Here is an 18139-nt window from a genome sequence, read left to right as displayed (position 1 = left end):
GAGAGAGAGGAGCTGGTGAAGTTGCTGAGAGCAGTAAGGGAGAGGAGGGAGGAAGGGGGATGATCACTGTAGATTTTGTTTGTTTTTTAATTATGTTCTGCTCTTTCATCAAGGTTGGAGTCACACTCCTAAACCTTGTTTTGTGCACCTTTCCCCACCTCAAGATGTTGGGTCAGTGTCCAGCTAATGCTAAACTGTAAATATAACTAGTAATCGCTCAACTTCCCATTTGCTTCCTTAGGGGATTGCCACATCTGTGGGAGCAAAAACTTCAAGCAAGACCACACTGGCTTCCTATTTGGTGAACATGAGTGTATTACCCTCCCCTCCAAAAGGAGCTGTAGCACACTATAGCAGAGAACTGTGCTGCATGTCACCCCATTGAACATGAGCAAACAGACCACGTCCTCTACTGTCATGTGCTTGTGAACAAGACCTCAGGAGACAGCCAAAATAAATAGGACTGAAGAGTAACAGTATGTCATGATGTTAGATTTCTAAGTAAGTTACTCTCTCCCCTCTCAAAATCCAGCCAGTGTATCTAGGTGCTCCAAGCTGGTGCCTGAGAAGAGGAGGCTTTGAGGGCTTTCCCACTTCCCCACTCTTAGTAGAGAACAAAAGCTAAGACTCATCATTGAAACAATACATTGATACCATTATTTATTAGGTATAATAAGCACAATAAAAAATTTATGATAATATTTTTCCTGAACAGATCATATTACACAAAGACTTGCAAGCTATTTTATACAAACTGCTTTCTCAACTCTATTGCATTTTCATATCCTTCCAATTAGGAAACATCTTCTTAATGTATTTGCAAGTTCTTGTCTAACTATTCCCTGGTGCATCTACTCTCCTCACTGGTCTGATACATCTCTCATGTTTATTGATCAAAGTTAGAAGACACTCCATAAAAGTGAACAAAGTTAACCTGTAGGGCTCTTTTTTAAGCAGTTAAGTCTGGTGTCTTCATTAATTTTAGCTACCCAGAGCTTCTACTAAAAAATGTTTTCTATCCCTCATTCTTTGCAGTGAAGATATTTGGCAGGGTACACATAGTTAAAAAATTGCAGATGTGTTACAAGGTAATAAACCTCTGTAGCTAAGGATTTTGATAAAGATTTATTTCTCCTCATAGCAAAATTATCAATTTTTTCACTTAAGAGAAGAAATGGAGCATTATAAAGTTAGGGTTAACAAGGCAGAAACCAGCAGAGGCTTGAGAATACTTCATTGCTTGCAGTATATTGATGCTTGCAGCACTCTGGAGTGTAAAATTCTGAAATGTGCTTTATGACATGATTTTCTCTATGAGAGCCTTAGTATAAGATGGTAAGAGGTACTTATACATTTTACAGTAATGTACAACAGTATAGCTCTGCTTAAGTCCTTCTTGACCCTTCTACAGTGGATAAAAGGGCTGGACCAGTATAGCAGGGCTTTTTAAAGACATAGATCTTGATACAGTAGTTAGAAGAGGCAGATGCTCATGAACAAAGCCACACCAGGAGCCTCTTCAAACCAGGTTGCAGGAGTGGCTTGAAATTGCCTCTACCTCTGCCCACTCTGTGCTGGCCCTATCAATGGCACACTGAGATTTTTAAGTTTACTGAAGGTCCTTTCTTACTCTTACAGGTATTTAGAAATAAATACTTATATTCCACATGGATGGGTAAAAGTCAAGATCCTATCTTTGATAGGGGGCTTCTCTCGTCCTTGTCCTACCCTGTCTCTAAGTCTTAAGTGAATGAATGAGAAATGGAAGCAAAGCTATGAAGTGCTGGCTGACTAATTTACTACTCTGGCAGTCAGTGGGTAAAGGTATTTGGCTTCTTAAAAAATGTGCAATATCTTCAGGATAAAGATAATACATACAAAATGGGGGGGGTGGGGTCTTCCTTTCCCTCAGGAAGATGCTATATATTGTTTAGTTTCTTGGCAGTTTAAAAAGCTTTTCTGAATTTAATTAGAAAAATGAATGCCTTTAAGATGCAGTGGAATGCACACATACCTCACTCACAGGAATGAATGAGGAAACACAAGTGTTTTTAATGTTTAGACTATCTAACCAATGCACATCAACTATGAAGGTCCAAAATAGAGTGGATAACTTTATTGTGGAATTCCAGTATCATTTTTCTACACGCATTTGAAAAGTTTCCAGCCATTTCTACTAACATCCAACGACAATATTCTAGAAAATGTAGCTGGTCTGACAGATACCTCTGGAATACGAACCCTTTTTTCCTGGTGCTTACGGGGAAGAGTAAAAATATGTGGGCTTCACATTACCCAAGATTTGATCTTCGTAGTTAGGAAGGCAGCAGAAGAAGAATCCCAAGCATATTTCCATAATGGCAGTGGTCCAGCCAAAGCCATAGGCCCAGCTGAACATATTGATTCCCGTCATTTCAATTTCAGTTGAGAACTTTACTGGATAAATAACCAGGCCCATGATGGAGAATACAGCTGAAGAAACAGAAGAAAACAAGAAAATGTTTAACACCCATCACGTTGCCTACCTCCATAACCACCTGTAGCTAAACCCACCCGTGTTTTGGAGGATTTGAAAATCGGTCCACTGCCTTACAGACTTTGTATTATTTGTCATAGAGAGCTCAGGTGCACGCAAAGACTTGGGCATAGAATCAGCTGAGGGAAATATCAGTTCTAGTATGGATATATCTGCACAGGATAAACTTGGACTTCATATACTGCCTTACCAGCGACAAAAAGCAAGCCTCCAATCCCGCGTATGAAGTTGAATCGAAGTGTGTCAATAGCAAATGCTATGATGGCCAGAGCAAAACAAATGACTAGAAGTATAAAGCCAACCAGGTATGTGGCAGCAGCAGCTCTTCCCCAAGCTGAAATCAGAAGGAAGATACATTAAAAGAGAACAAAAAAATCCCTTGCAGTGTTTTTCTCTGGTTTACAATGAAAGGCTAATTTTAAAAAATGTGAGAAGGACAGCTCCCAAAAAGGAAAGCATGGGAGATTTCTCTTCTCTCATACGTTAACATTTTAGCTCCACAAGAAACCATCCGCTCAGTGCAGAATGGATTAGAAATGTCAGCTTTGACCTTTCATACAGAATGCAAGGGGGCTTGTGTGCAAGTTTCTTCTTTAGATTTAACAATTATGAATCAAGATAAAATGTCTATAAAGGTGTAAGAATGGACACTGTCCTTCAATAACAAATGTCATTAACTCAGCAGATGCCATAAAACCAGCAGCATTTTGGAAGGAGAATTAGACAGTCCCTGAAACTAACTAAATTCTTCCTTTAAAAAAAAGGGTTTGTACAAATGCTCATACCACTCCGGCATGCAAAGTTAAAGGTATGGCAATAGTCTACTGATGTCAAAATTCAGTGGTTTCTGTCTTTGCAGCCTGTGTTTATCTCTGTATCTTAAATGGAGCTAAAGATCTGGAGTCTGTTTTGTAGGGAAATTTGACCTCTGTTTTTGATCCAAAGTCAGAACCGTTTCATTTTGAAAAGCTTGTTCAAGATACTTTCATTTTCAAATTATATATCTGTGTTATAACATGTCAGAGGAAAGTGTATCATGCTAGCATAAGAACTGGGAAAAAAAGATATTTATTCAGTGGTTTATGTCTGGAGGGGCAATTACTTGCAAAGAAATCAAAGTGTCTCCTCTTTGGAATGTAAAAAGCCTACTCTGACACTTTTAAAATCATGTATGTACATGGAGTAGGCAGTGAAAGTCTACTGGGCATCTACAGACTTCACCCCCTGGCCTATACTATGCACTTGTAGGGTATCAGCTTCTAACCATATATACAGCAGCAGTGCTGAAAAATTATCACAGCCCAAACAAGTCAGACTGTAATTACAACTCAAATGCAGTACACACTCTTCAGTAAAAGCTCACTCTGGAACCAAGCAAGTTAAGGTTATTGATACCCAGTAACCTGCCAACTAGTTTGCTTCAAATATGCAAGTAATAAAATGCGAAGTGTCCTACCTTTCCCCCTGGCAAGTGCCAGTTAGGTATGAAAGCCACCATTCAAGTGACACCTTGGTGCTCAACCTCTCTTCTCCCAGGCCCCACACCACCTCTGCTATCAGACTAAAAAAAAATGCATCAGGATTTTCCAGCTCTACTTTTCTTCTGATCTTCCCATAAAAAACAATTTCCCTCTTTGTTTGCTTTTCACCATCCCCCCATGCTTTGTAATCCCTGCTCCTTTCTAGCTGTTGCACCATATTTGCAGGTTTATGTTGTGTCCTTTCTCTTGCTTATGCCAAAAAGTTTCTTTCTGCTTTCTAACTGCTTTGTTTTTCCTGTAAGCAGGCAGATGACTGAGAAGACTGAAAGCGACAGCAAAGATGTGCCTACATTTCATTTTTTAGCCCATTATTTTAACCCAAACTCTTCTTGCAGGGAGTTTACAGGAGGCTTGGAGGTGGAGTATGCGATGTGGAAGTGCAGGAGAGAGGGCAGCACTTCAGGCAGAGTATCAAAGGAAACAGCCAAGAAGAGGAATTTAACACACTGTCACAGTGCAATTCATCCTTGTTGAGGATGCTCCTGCTCCCAGCCTCTCTGCCACCCCTCTAAAATGGCAAAAAAAGGGGCACCTGGCCATAAAAGAAGTTGCTCAGCATCACTGACCTCACTGCTATTGGATACAAGATTCACAGCTTCTGGCAGAAGGGTGAAATGACAAGGACATCTAGAGGTGATGGTTTCTGCTAGGTGTACAACTGCTTGTGGTTAAGCGCAAAACCTATGGGTGAAGGGGTGTCTCTCTCCATGAGCAGACTCAGGAAGTGCTGAGGCACCACAAGACCTGGTGTGCTTCATCTCATCCACTGCCACCATCACTCCAGTGGGCAGCACATGGTCTGCCAAAGTTCAGTCTTGCTTCCCAAGACCAACTGATGGCAGAGCATCATTGCCCAGGATGGAAGCATTGCCTGGGCTGGGGGCTCAGCCATGTGCAGCAGCACCTCGCCCATGCTACCATCTCACTTCTCTGCTGGGCTCGCCCAGGTGGTTCTCCTGAAGCAGTGTTACCAATGCAGTGACTGTATGAAGGCAGATTGTGTGCACACCCAGCCCATCAGGCATTAGCTATATGGCAAGCAGAGACATGCTGGTGCTGGGTTGCTTACATCTTTACGAGGCACTACTTAATCACCTAACAGCCAACTTTGTGACTCGCACTTCTACAGAAGAAAAAATATTAACTTGATGTTGAAAGAAAACCAACATGCAGGCCTGAGCAAGGCAATAGGATTTCATGGAAGAGTTGCTATGAGTTTTTTGGAGGGATTAATATCCTGACTTCATCTGTCCCTTACAAAATGTAGCATTTATCAATAGTCTAAGACAACAGTGTGCAAACACCTTACCTTCTGAGGTAAAAGGTAGCAAAAGCTTCATGCAGCAATAATTGCAATTGTTTCTATATATGAGATACTTATTTTTCCTTGTGCCAGCCAGAAGCACTACAGTAGCTTAGTGCCTTTACCAACAGAGCAGATACTTACAATTTTGTAAAAATGCCAGAATTAGAAGGATTAAACTGATCAGAAAACACTGACAAGGAAGTGGTTAGTCTGGTCCCAGATATTTTCTTATATTCCCATGGTGTGATTTGTTTTGCTTTAACATAAAGCAAAAAAACATTAAAAAATCGTTCTAACTGCAAAGCTCTTTCTCAAAAACATAAACTCCAGGACAAAAAAAATCACCTCAGGTGCAACACCAACTTCAGGTACACTTGACTGTAGAGAGGGCAGGTGAAAGCTGAAGGTGCCCCTACCATCAGAACAGAAACAGAAGAAACAGCAGCTTTTACAGGACATCAAACTGAGTCTGTGAAAATATTCAGCTGTTTGTGAGATCTGTTTTCTCAGCCCCCCAAAATGGCTGTGAGCTTTTGGCTGTTTAATAGTTAAAATATGCTTCTTGTGTTTATGCAAGAGTGTCCTTGAATACCAGCAGGATCCTGCAACACTTTTGTGCCAGTCCTATTTCTCCCTTTTCCAGGTCCTCTATCAGCTGGAAGTACACCAATGAACACTATGGAAGAGCTTGTAGGAAGCTACACACCATCTTGAAAACTCTTTCTAGCTGGCAATTTTCTGAGCAATTATGTCTTAAAATAAGGCTTTACTAACCCAAACAGGCAAAAGGACCCATGTTTTTATGCTTATCTCAAGCAGAGGAAGGGCAGTGCTTCTATTTACAGTGCTTTATGTATCAGCCAGCAATGACTTCTGAGAGTCTGACTACTCACAGTGACTGCAGCAACAGGTAACTACTGCAAAATGTAAAGAAGGGCCTCTCTTTTAAAACTCCCTTCTGTGTGAGAAGCCCCCTGAGCTAATTTAGAGACCAGAAAGAGCCCACCCATGCCATTACGGAGCTCACTGTAGCTTATGAGCAAGATAATTAGCTGAGACAGTGTACAATAGCGATGCCACTTTATTACTTTGCTATTAAAGCTAACTCAGTTCAGAGGTAGCATGACTACTTCTTGTATTGCACCATCTAAACACATTGCTGACTGCAGCCAAAGGGAAGCTGATGGACTTCATAATAGATCCAGGACTTCAAAAGTGCCTCCAGTTTCCTGCCTTCCTGATTTTACTCCCTCATGTGTTCCAGTTTGCAAAAGTATAAACACTGACTGTGCTTCACACATAAGGAAAAAACTTCCTTGCTCAGCAGCAAGTTGAGCCAAAAGTTTGAATCACCAGATCTAGTCTTTCCTTAGCCTGCTGCATTAAGTGCTCCAAATGGCGCCTTCAAAAAAGAGCTGTCACCTTGAAAATATCATGTGCAGTCTACTTTCCCCATGACAAATACAAGTTTCTGTGTTTCTGATGTATGCGGTTCAAAACATGGGAAAACATTAACAATTATGCTCTCATGTTTTTCTTGATCTGGTACCCCCAAACCACATGAGCTGCTGTCTCTCTCTTTTTGGGTGACGTTTTCTGAAAGCAACCCCAGAGAGCTCAGAAGTACTTCTCCTGGTCTAATCAATAAGGAGATACTTCTCCAAATGTTCCTCCTGGCTTGAAGTTAAATACACAGCTAGCACAATAAACAGTAAATGTTTATTGCCAGCTCACAGACACCAACAATTATTAAGTTCTTGCTGACTGATCATTTTAACACAACAGCCACTGCAGTGAACTGTCCAGCAATTTGAGGAAGGATAGTTTGAATTCAAAAGAAACAGCAGGTGGAGGGAAGAAAATGTAACAGACTAATATTTTACTTTGTTATCCTTCATACCACCAAGGGAAAGAAAGACAAACCCTGCAGTTCTAGCTCTGGTTTTGCAAAGCAATTCCTACAGGAACAAAAATCTGCCAGGGTGGTGATTCATCTCTGTGTCGTAAGTAATGTTTCTGGGCTGAGTTTGCAGAGCCCAACCTGTTTTACATCTCTCTGATTAAAGGGAAAGAGCATTATTTTGGAAACCAAACTGAACCCACTTGGGTTTCTCAACCTGATGCTCTTCATCAGGGTGTGGTGAACTCTGCAGTGCACATGCTTCACTTCAAAAAGGAACTGCTTTGGCCAGATTTTATCCATTTCATTTTGTTCTCCTCAAGAGTCTTTCCATGTGAAAGTGTGCATGTCTGCAGTAGAACGTGTGCTCTCCTTAGCCTGAATCTTAAGATGTCCCATCAAACTCATAAACCCACACTTCAATTTATCAGCTGAAGAGTAACAAGCTGCTGGTGCGTATGCAAGCCACTGTCATCCAGGACTCTGGATCCCCCTTGTTATCTGTGCAACAGTGAACAGTGAAAAATCCTGTGTGCTGGAAATCACGACCCTGAAACATGCCAACTACAGCGAATTTCTGTGCCCTTTTGTAAACAAGTGAACACTGAAATCTTTGCAAGTATTTGCTGATCACATGAGCTGGCATTGAAATACCAGTGTGCATGTGTTTGTACATAGACAGAAAAATCAGAAACTATTAAAAGCAGCTTCTTCTGAATAAACGGCATGTGCAAACTGAAAGCTATTGACTGAAAATAATTTCAAAGGAAGGCTATACAAATGAAGAAAACCACATATTAGTCATGGATAATTTATTAACAGAATAAAATGAGGAGAAAAAAGCAATGACATGATTGGATGTGTATTTTTCTCTGAGCTTCTATCTTCATTGCATCTGGACCATTCTCAAAACAACTGCATTCTCTGAATATCTTTCCCATGGGGAGTCAGTACTGGATGTACTCTGGATGTACAGTAATCTGGGGTTTTTTTTTTGGTGTGAGTTCATATGTGAAATACAAAATTTTTTTGTCCTTCTTTTTGACATCCTTTTTGGTAACTCCATTCCTTTTCCCCTGGCATAACTTCTTTAGGATGGATACGAATTTCTCATTTAATAGCAAGGCATTAGCTCATAACATGCAGCCATTTTCATGTGAGCAGTAACCAGCTTTTACCTTGCTACTAAAGAGACAACCATGGAAACAGAGAATGACCTATTTAGGTTCACACTAAGATAATGTCATTGAAAAAGTTTCTCAGTGATTAGTAACAGGTCCCATATAAATGAGAAAGGATTAGAACTTTAGAACAATTACCCCATAATAATGATTTCAAATTACAACAGTAAGGAAAAGAAACTTTATGCATAGGCCATCTATCAATAAAACACAGGATATATTAGCAGAAAGGGGTGTTTTCACCAAAGCTTAAAGTAATAGCTCAGTTTGGCTTGGTGGACTTAAACGCCTTTAAAGCAAAAACTTAATTCCCCACCACTGGCTTCACCCACAAAAATACACCAGCAAAGCCTGTATCCAAGGCTTTATGTACTTCTGCAAACCTCTCACTGAGGTAAGCAACTGAACTTAGAAGCTACCCTGATTTAAAATAAAGGGGAGGAGCAACTACATCTTAAGGGAGTGGTTCAAATACATCTCATCATAAGTCAAAGCATGTACAGGCTTGACTTAGAAGCTGGCTTCTGCAAATCTTGTATTAAAGAGGGCTGCTCCTTTGTGCTTACTTTGCACTAGGGAAGCAGAAGTGGCAGAGCGTACAGAGCCATCATGAAAGGGAACACCAAGGGAGTAAGTTGGCTATTAAATATAATGTGCACACTGTGCCTTAAAATTAAAGGTTTGCTCATGAGAGTAGTCAGGGAGTAGATCTCCATAAGCTCAGTTAATCAGAGTAGCAAGATGTACCTGCTCCCTAACTACCCCTGAGTTAAAGGTGGTTTAAAATATTTAATGCAAATTAAACAGAATCAATTTCTGTGATAATAGAGGCTATGTACTAGGACTTTTATTTGAAAGAGCAGAGTGGAACCTTTAAAAAAAAATCTTTTTAAGTTTCATATTCCCAGGACCATTTGAGGCTGAAGAACACTGAATTTACATCCCATTTCTGTATGTACCAAGAATTGTTCCTACTCTTGATCAACAGTTTTCAACTGTGAGCCAACTTTGTTCTGAAACCTTGCTGAAAGTTGCCTTTTGCACTAGGTATTTGCTCTCTGATAGAGAGCAGCTGTGAATCTGGATCTAATTTTCTGTTAGAAGTAAAATCGTACCATTTGCAAAAGAAAAACACCAACATATAAGCAGAAATGGTACTTTGTGATCATGAAATACATCATAAGCTATATTTACTCTTCTTGTGAATGAAATAGCTTTTACAATGCATCCTGAAAGTCTTCATCACTTGTTGTTTATTGCTGATGGGGTTGTTAATGAACTGCACAGAGACTTCTAAACTTGGGGGCTGGTTTGGGCACAGTTTGCATATTCAACATAATAGGTGACATTAAATGTATTCAATTGCATATTAGTACTTCAGCAGGGCTGTGTGTGATCTGAGGTGTTAATTAGTACCAGTAGAAAGAAGCAATCAGCCTCTGAGATATAAGCTTCTATCCCTACTCTCCAAACTACCTGGAGTTCCTGGGCATTTTTGATTGGTGAGGTTTTGTAATGATACTTGACAAAGAAGAAACACGGCATTGCAATACTCAATGACTCAAGATTTAAAGGTTGCTCAGAACAATGCAAACTGTCAATGAGAACTGTTATAAAAATGGGGGGAAAAAAACAGTGTTTTGAGGGTATTGTTTGTTTTCCTGTGTAACTCCTTTCCTTCTTAAATAGCCTGACTCTTTACCCCTACAGTGTAATTCAAAATCCAGCTTGCAGCCCTTATCACTGTTCAGACTATGGATGGGTTATTATAGCCTGCTGTATCAGATTACCTCAATAAACTAGAGGAAGAGATGAGGTGAAGACACATGAGAGTTTAGCCACAAGTTTCCACGCATTTTCAGCAGATGCCACCCATGTGTGTGAGTGAATGGTATCCTTTCAAGAATTTAAGGTCCTGACAGTGCAAAGCATGGACGATCTTCACAAAGTACTCAGCACCAGCAATTCATATCTCCTGAAGGGGAGATGAGAACCCTCAGCATGATTGCTATTTTTCCACCCAATTTAACTACAATTATTAAAGGAAGGTTTGATAATAAACAGTGGGATGCCATCTGCAGTTGCTCTCTGTAGAGTTACTTGCTGAAGAGCATAACTATTATTTAGAAGAGTCTGATTAAATGAATCTGCCACTAAATATATAAAAGGACAAACCCTAGAATTACAAGAGAAAGCATGCTAGCAATTGCAGATGAGGAATGAAAATTGCCATGGTAATTCAGTGCTCTGGGCTTGATTCCCTTCTCTTACACTTCTTTAGTAACAATAGCGTGTCTCCAACAAGCTGGGGAAAAATCAAATGTGCTCTTTCTTTCTTGCATCAGAGTTCCTTAAGTATACTGTTGTTGTGATATTCTCATTACTGTACATATTTATCTGAGCCTGTAATTTCTAGCATTCAAAGTTCTGAATAATGATTGAATATTCTACTTTATGAAGTAACTTATTTCTCACTGGTTAGTCCTGGGTAACGTTACACTTCTAGGAGACTGATGACTTAGGAAATTATGTGATTCTTTATACACTGTCATTAAAACTATAGGCAACCACAATAGAAAAATGTATCTGTTCCATGCTATGATGCAGCAGGAACATCAATAAGCTTTCATTTTCAGTTTACCCTGCATTACCCTGTAATCCAAGCAACGCAGAAGATGGAGCTGGCCTCCATCCTGGGCTCTCTCACATGCTTCCTTGGCATGGTCAGAACCTTCCTCAGCCTTTGTTTCCCAGCTGCAAGGATACTTTTCCAAATCTACTTGAATTTTACCAAACTCTGAAAGCTTTTATGTGCAAAATCCTGGCAATAAAGGCCCCATGACTTGAATGTCCCTGCTTTAACAGCACAGTTATTTGTTGGCTTCATTTCTGTTCCTACACAGACACCCTCTCATGACAAATAGCCACTGGGACAGCTTGCTTCTCCTTCCAGACCCTGCTGAGAGGGGCTGTCTTCCAGCCTGTCCCTCTGGAAATATCCCCATGTCACTGTGCTCACAGCACTTGCTTTGGCTTGAGCCAAGCGAGAGTTTCCCCATGTCTGAGATTAGGTGCTGGCTGTCATATGTCATGGGAACAATGGGGAAGCCAAAACAGTTTTACGTAGGCACTGTGGAAATGGGGAAACTTGGTGTCTGGTCTGTCCTGTGCCTCGGGTGTGATGAGTCACTGGTCTGCTGGAGAAGTCAGTTTTCCAGAGGCAGAGCTGTTGGACCAACAATGCAAGGCCCATGGTAGGTGTAAGTACCAAGAAAAGTCCTCTGCTGCTTGGAAACAGATCATGTTGTAACATTTGTTGGGGATTTTTAGAAACTAATTTCCATTTTGTTATTCCTACATAATAATAAATGGTGCTTTATCATAGCCCTAGACCCAAAAGCCTGATATAGACAAAATGGAAGAAAATCTAGTCATCAATAGAGTTCTTACAAGAGTAAAGCAGGATATTTCTTTCCCCAAAAAGTTATTACCTTTTGCAGCACTCCCTTATTTTGCTATCTATCCTGTAGAAATACTCATATTTGAGTATGCTCAAATATTTGCCATATTTAAAGTAATTTTGTGCATTATAATCATACTATACTAGCCATCCTATCTTGTAGTTTTGCATTAACATTCATAGACCAAAATAAAACTGGAATGAGCTACAACACATTTATTTGCCTGGGAGACAAGATGCAGGAAGATGTCCTTTCCAGATGGCAAAATCATTCATCCCTCCACTGATCTCCACAGCCACTAAACACTCCATACATCTCAGGAAAAGGCTGAAATTGCATACTAGGATTTGAAAATAACTGAAGATCTGAATTCCACTTATCATGTGGAAGTGTCTTTTCCTGATTTTTTCTCCAAGATCTGTGTTTGCACCACGTTAATGAGCTGGTCACTTTAACCTAAAATTAAAGCTTTAAGCTTGCAGTTGTTTTGATGGCAGTAGCTGCACATGGAAGAGCTGTAAGTCCAGGTGGAATATAAGATGGGACAAGTAAACCCACAAGTTTTCTATCCGACTGTGAATCGTATTGAGACTAATAAAATAAAATTAGTTATTTTCCTCCAACCAAATCCACACATGTTTAAACATCTTCAAAACCTGCAGTGGAATATATTACACACTGAAAAAGTGTTTCAGGTCTGCAAGACACACCTTGTTCAAGAGAATTTATATAGTCAAATATCAAGAAAAACAAAGGAGTACTGGGAGTACTGTGCCAGCTTCATGAAGGGATTTGACCTATGTGTTTTCTTTGCAAGCTCAGCCATGTCCCAGACATAGATGATGAGCACAATATGGAATCTATCATAAAAGTCTTTGCCTTTGTAAAGGCTCAAGCATGTTATAAGCTTAAGACCTTTATTCCAAGTCTCAGAATGTTGCTACATTTGCATCTCTCAGTTCCCTGTCCTAAGCTCCATGCTTTTCAAATAAGTTCCCTAAAGCACTAGATGTTTTTCCCTAGAAAGTTCTGTTTGTTTGAGGTAAATATGCTTGAAGAGCAGAAGACTTCTGGTAAAGACTAGATGAGTATGATATGGTTAAAGTAGATCTGAACCCTTGGAGAAGATCCCCTCCAATGAAACATTCAACCTTCTTCCCTTCCAAATTGACTGACTCCAACGATGTTGGGTTTTTGTCTTCTGTCTGTGCATATTCCTATGTTAAGCCAAACAGCACAGATTCAAGGGGAATTACAAACATTGCAAGTGAAGAATTTGATTTGAATTTTCACATTATATTGAACAACTTGCAAGAACATTACAATTATACCTAATTTTGATAGGATGAAGGCATCAGTAGTGGAGTAAGATAACTAAATTGTCCAAGTCATGATGAGAATATTTGCTGGAAGCTGCTGGGGTACACATGTGTATCATATGTCAGTGAAACCATTCCTGCAGGAAGACCGTATTTTGGAACCTGCCCACCCTGTGGCAGATTAGGTAGTGAAGCTGAGAATAAAGCTCAGAGGAAACAAGATGGGAACTGTGGAAGAGAGGAGGGGAAAGAGAGCATTCATATCAGGAAACATGGGAAACATGGGAAACACTCCTGTCCTTTCTGTTTACATCATGGCTTTTGTCTCTGTGCTCAGTAAGGTGTGTAATTACACTTTGTTTATGCAGCAGTGTGTTTCGCTTGGCACAAGACAAAGCTAAATATCCCACAGAACATGACACTGAATGCTTGTTTCTTATGACTTTTCTGGAGTACTGTGGATAAATGCAATCCCAGAATTATCAAAACTCTATGTTTCACAGAGGCAGGTAGAATCAGGCTTAGCACAAGACCTGGATGCTCACAAATGAGATGCTGTCTCATGGTCTCATCTTCTGGGTGAAATCCAAGACCAGCATCAGTCAAATGCACCCTGTGTGAGGAAAGGCAGAAGCCCCAGAATCCAAACCTCACACCAACTGAGGAAGAAAAGCATGGTATGAAAAATGGAGAACAGGGTTGGATCTGAACAAATCTCACCTCTGGCGAGGTGTCTGAAAAAGGGGGATGGAAAGGATCAGGACAGTGACAGCCAGGTCTCCAACCCTTTTATGGGTCAGGGTAACCCACCCCTGCAATGGCCAAGATCCACATCGTAATGACATAATCTTGCATAGGCAGAAGCCTGGCAGCATAATCACCTGTCACTCAGTTTATGTGCAGGTTTTTTACATATAGGCTTTACATATTCTCCCATTGGCTAAATGACTCCATTGTCCCAGACATATCTTCCTTTTCCACCTGGAAATTTTATCCAGGAGGATTTTGAGGATTTACTTGAAGTAAGGTAATAAGCTCAAAGAGGTCCAATGATAGCTGCATTCTCACCGAAAGCATAATGCAGCCATACAGCACATGAACAGTATTTCTAATGCTTCCAGAAGCATCAGCTGACTCTTCAGCTGAGAATATTCTGCATGTGTGTACTAAGTCCAACATTTTTGTGTTAGTGCAGGACTAACTGTGGATGTGATTCATGGTAGCCATAGGCATTGCGGCATAGTCCGCATAGAGGATGACCTCTCTCATTTGTCTGTAGATGCTGTCCAGTGAGAAACTGCTTACAACTGCTGAATTTAAGCATGTCAGAGTGAGGCAGGATAAGCAAGGAAGTGAAATACCAAACAATTGTGTAGGACCTGAAAGCAAGTTGAAACTTTTCTTGTATTATCAAGAAAAGCAAGGTAAAACGTCTTAGCATTTTCTGCCCAACTAGACCTGATCTGGAGATCAGGAGCCTCATGGAAACTCAGGACAGAGAAGGCCTTTGCTAAGCATCGTGGTCTCTCTCCTGCTCTCCAGTGCCATGTACCAGAGGCCAATTTGCTGGCTTGATCCATGCCCAGCCATAGAGCTGATGCAGGAGCTCTGAGAGCAGGACTGGGCATGATGCTTAATGGAGCTGGTCTTGTCCTGGGGCCCTACACTCACAGAGGCCTGCTACAATTAACTTGTTACAGCTGAATTTTGTGCACAGGAACCAAACATGATGAACTTTCAGGAGCAATTTTCAAAAGCTGTAATAAATGATCCCTGAGATTGTTTCTGCAAGTGCTTTTATGTTAATTTTCAACAAAAGCAGTTGAGATTCTGAGCTTTAGATAAAAACGTTCTTCCTTTTAATTGGAATTAGTATAAATTGTAAGAACACTTGAACTTTCCTCCTGGTTCACTGATCTACAGAAAAAGAGAAAAAATAAAGAAACAGGGCACATCCAGAGTGATCCTTCTTTTGGTCTATTCTCCCAGATTTGTGGTTTACATATTTTCAAGCTGAGGATTGCTCCTGGGTGGACGTGTTTAATAGCATAGTTAACCAAAACTCAGTGCAAACAAGAAATCCTTTCATCTTTTAAAACTCTTTCACACGACCCACCTATCAGAGCAGTTTCAGGGCAGCATTCTGCAGCCTGACACTCCCAGGGAATATCTTCCTGCCATCTCTCATTTTTACCTCCCATTTCTTGCTGGCATTCAGGACTGATTTATCACACTAATAGCAGGCTTACCCACACAACTTGCTGTTTGGGCATTTGATCAGCAGCAGCTATTAAGTTTTGGAAAGCAATGATTAGTGAGAAGTTACTCGCTTCTTCTAGGAGAGGAAGAAAATATTAAATTCTCTAATATTTTCTACACTGGTACATTACCACGTGTGGACTTCTGCACTATGCATCCCACCATCTAAAGCAACCAGGCTGCTTTCTGCATAGGGATGAGGGACTTCCCTTCTTCATTCTGTTAGCCAAAAGCCTTGAGGCATTTTAGTGACAGTCCCTATTGCCCATAACTTCATTTATAAATGTCAAATATTAGGCAATACAGTTAGGAAAGCTGGGGGAAGGTGAGCTCAGAGATGTATCCCACTGCTTCAGATACCACTACCCGCCACCCTTGCAGGTGCTTACCGTAATCCATGAGGGACTCGCAGGACCATTCCCCACCCTGCTCAGGTCTCCTGCAGCTCTCCCATAACGACGCTTGGTGCACATAGGGCAAGGTCTGCGACTCCAGCCAGCCCCTTCCCGCCAGTGCGATGATACCGAAGATGACACCTATGCCCAGGAGCAGAGGTAGGATCCATCTGCACCGCGTGTAGTCAAGGCCGTACTTCACCATCTTTCAGGGCAGGGGACACTGATGGGAGGAGGACAGCTGTCTCTGCCACGGACTCAGCAGTGCAGAGCAATGGAAGCTTCTACAAAGCCCCCGGGAAGCGAGCACTGGCTGGTACCTATGAGCGCCTGTGCAGATGCTTGAGAAAAAGCTTTCTAATCAGGAGAGACACGGCAGGCAGGGAAAGAGGGAGGGACAGAGGGAGTAAGGGAGCTCCACCTAAATTCACATGAGTAAGAGCTGCCGCTGAGCAATAACCAGTTGAGCTAGGGAGAAGCTTCCAGGCTGGGTTTATCTGTGGGATCCTCTCTGCTCTGCTGACTTGGTAACAAATCAGGTGCTGTTTACTCTCGGCACTTAACGCTTTCCTTCCTGCCACTCCCCACCAGGAGCATCTCACAGCTGTGTTTACATCTTTCTATCTCCCAAGGGATTTGCATTATGGCAGGTGAAAACCGGAGACAAAACAGGGAATTATTTGTATTAGAGGGTGGTTGCTTCTGAAACTTGCCACCTGGAGGCTGAAAGCTGCCTTTCTTGGACCCCATTTAAAAATAAAATGATACCTTACTTTTTTGCAATTAAATAAAATCCCCTAACTGCTATAAAGCTGAGACAAAGATGAATATGTGACTGGCCTCCCTTTCCCTTTCTGGACATAGCTGCAGGGAGGGGGAAATAACAAGGTTTATCATTAAAAAACACAGTATGGTCTGTATATAGCCTTCATGAGAGAACAGAAACTGAGCTTTGATTTGACTGTGCCTTATGAACACTCCCTGTGCATGGTTCTGGCTGTACGTGCACTGCCTGGGGCCTGTCAGAGCCTGCCTGCAATGTGCTATGGGAGCAATGCAGAGATGAGCCATCACCTTGCCATGTCCCAGGAGGCCAACCTTGCTGAGCATGGGACGGAGTTTTCCATCTGTCAGCTCAGAGGCAATATAGCCATGTTCATAGCATTCTCCCTTTGAACTAACACGTGCTACAACCTAGTACTTTTGTAGAGCCCAGACACATTTACAACAGGAAGCAGCTGCACCCTTTGCAGATCAAAGCTGGTTTCTGTGAAGAGCGGCTAAACACAGAGGGTGTAAAGCACCCTTTGCTCCCATGGTGGATTTTGTCAGGCAGTGTTGTATGTAAGTACCAACCTCATTTACTCTCAGAGATTTGCAGCTACATTGCAGCTGTCATGGTGAAATGTGACATCTATACTGAGCTGCAAACTCCACAGCAATTTGCTGAATTAATATTCATAAATCAATAATGGCCTAAATAAAAGGAATTAATAATTTACATTAAATTGATATACTGTAGAGAGGAGTGCCTGAAGAGGCATTGAACTTGCACACATCCAGACTGGAACATCCGTAGCAATGAGTTGCAGCGCCGTGGAGAGGTAGCTCTGTCATGAAAGCGATTTGAATGGGTTAATGCGGCACCGCGCCTTATCTCTAATCAGAGATAGTTTATTAGCCTAGTGATAGATTAGCAGTGGCGTGGCTGTTTTGACTCTCATTCTCTAGTCGGTGCAATTCTGGCTAGCTGAAGCATCCCACCAGCAGCTCCCACAGAGTATAGACATGGCCAAATATGCCTGAGGTTGTGAGAGGTCCAGGGGCGTTCAACAAGCCTCTGTAAGAGCAGGAGACATCTTTACAGCTTTGGCCATTGAATTTGAATGTCACTGAAAGTGAAAGTCAACTATGAAGACACCTCGGCTGCTGGTTGGGGCTGGAAATAAGGGAGAATAGCAAGTATTTTTGTAAAGTTCCCTAAAGTGAACCACCACTTCTTTAGAATGTCATGTATATTCCCTTGTAATCCACGTTGGTGCTACCCACAAATTCAGATATTGTTAACTTAGATATCATGTTTAAAACCACAATTACCAGGGACATGTACTGCATGCATTGCAGTGATCATGATATTTTAAAATAATATCTTTAAATAAATGTCATTTGAAGCTCACCCTTAGTGCAATATGCTGGTACCCGCAAGATGCTCAAATCTGTTTACACATGTTCTTTCTGTTG

At 41.2% G+C, this 18139-nt stretch overlaps 1 protein-coding gene across 1 annotated transcript; it reads right to left on the bottom strand.

Annotated features, from left to right (window-relative positions):
- Window positions 1–962: 962 nt before the first annotated feature.
- Window positions 963–16414, bottom strand: LOC134165736 (p53 apoptosis effector related to PMP-22-like). The gene is made up of 3 exons (XM_062622809.1): window positions 15893–16414; window positions 2727–2870; window positions 963–2472 (listed from the first exon to the last, which is right to left on the bottom strand). Exons 1-3 carry the CDS (start codon window positions 16101–16103, stop codon window positions 2258–2260), a joined length of 570 nt encoding a protein of 189 aa, XP_062478793.1. The 5' UTR covers window positions 16104–16414; the 3' UTR covers window positions 963–2257.
- Window positions 16415–18139: the final 1725 nt, after the last annotated feature.

Source organism: Pezoporus occidentalis, unplaced genomic scaffold (genome assembly GCF_034315485.1).
Source record: "Pezoporus occidentalis ecotype Australia unplaced genomic scaffold, CSIRO_AGI_Poc_V1 ctg248, whole genome shotgun sequence".
NCBI classification, from domain to species: Eukaryota; Metazoa; Chordata; class Aves; order Psittaciformes; family Psittacidae; genus Pezoporus; species Pezoporus occidentalis.
Note: the sequence above shows the minus strand (reverse complement) of the source record. Positions and strands in the feature narration are given on the sequence as shown.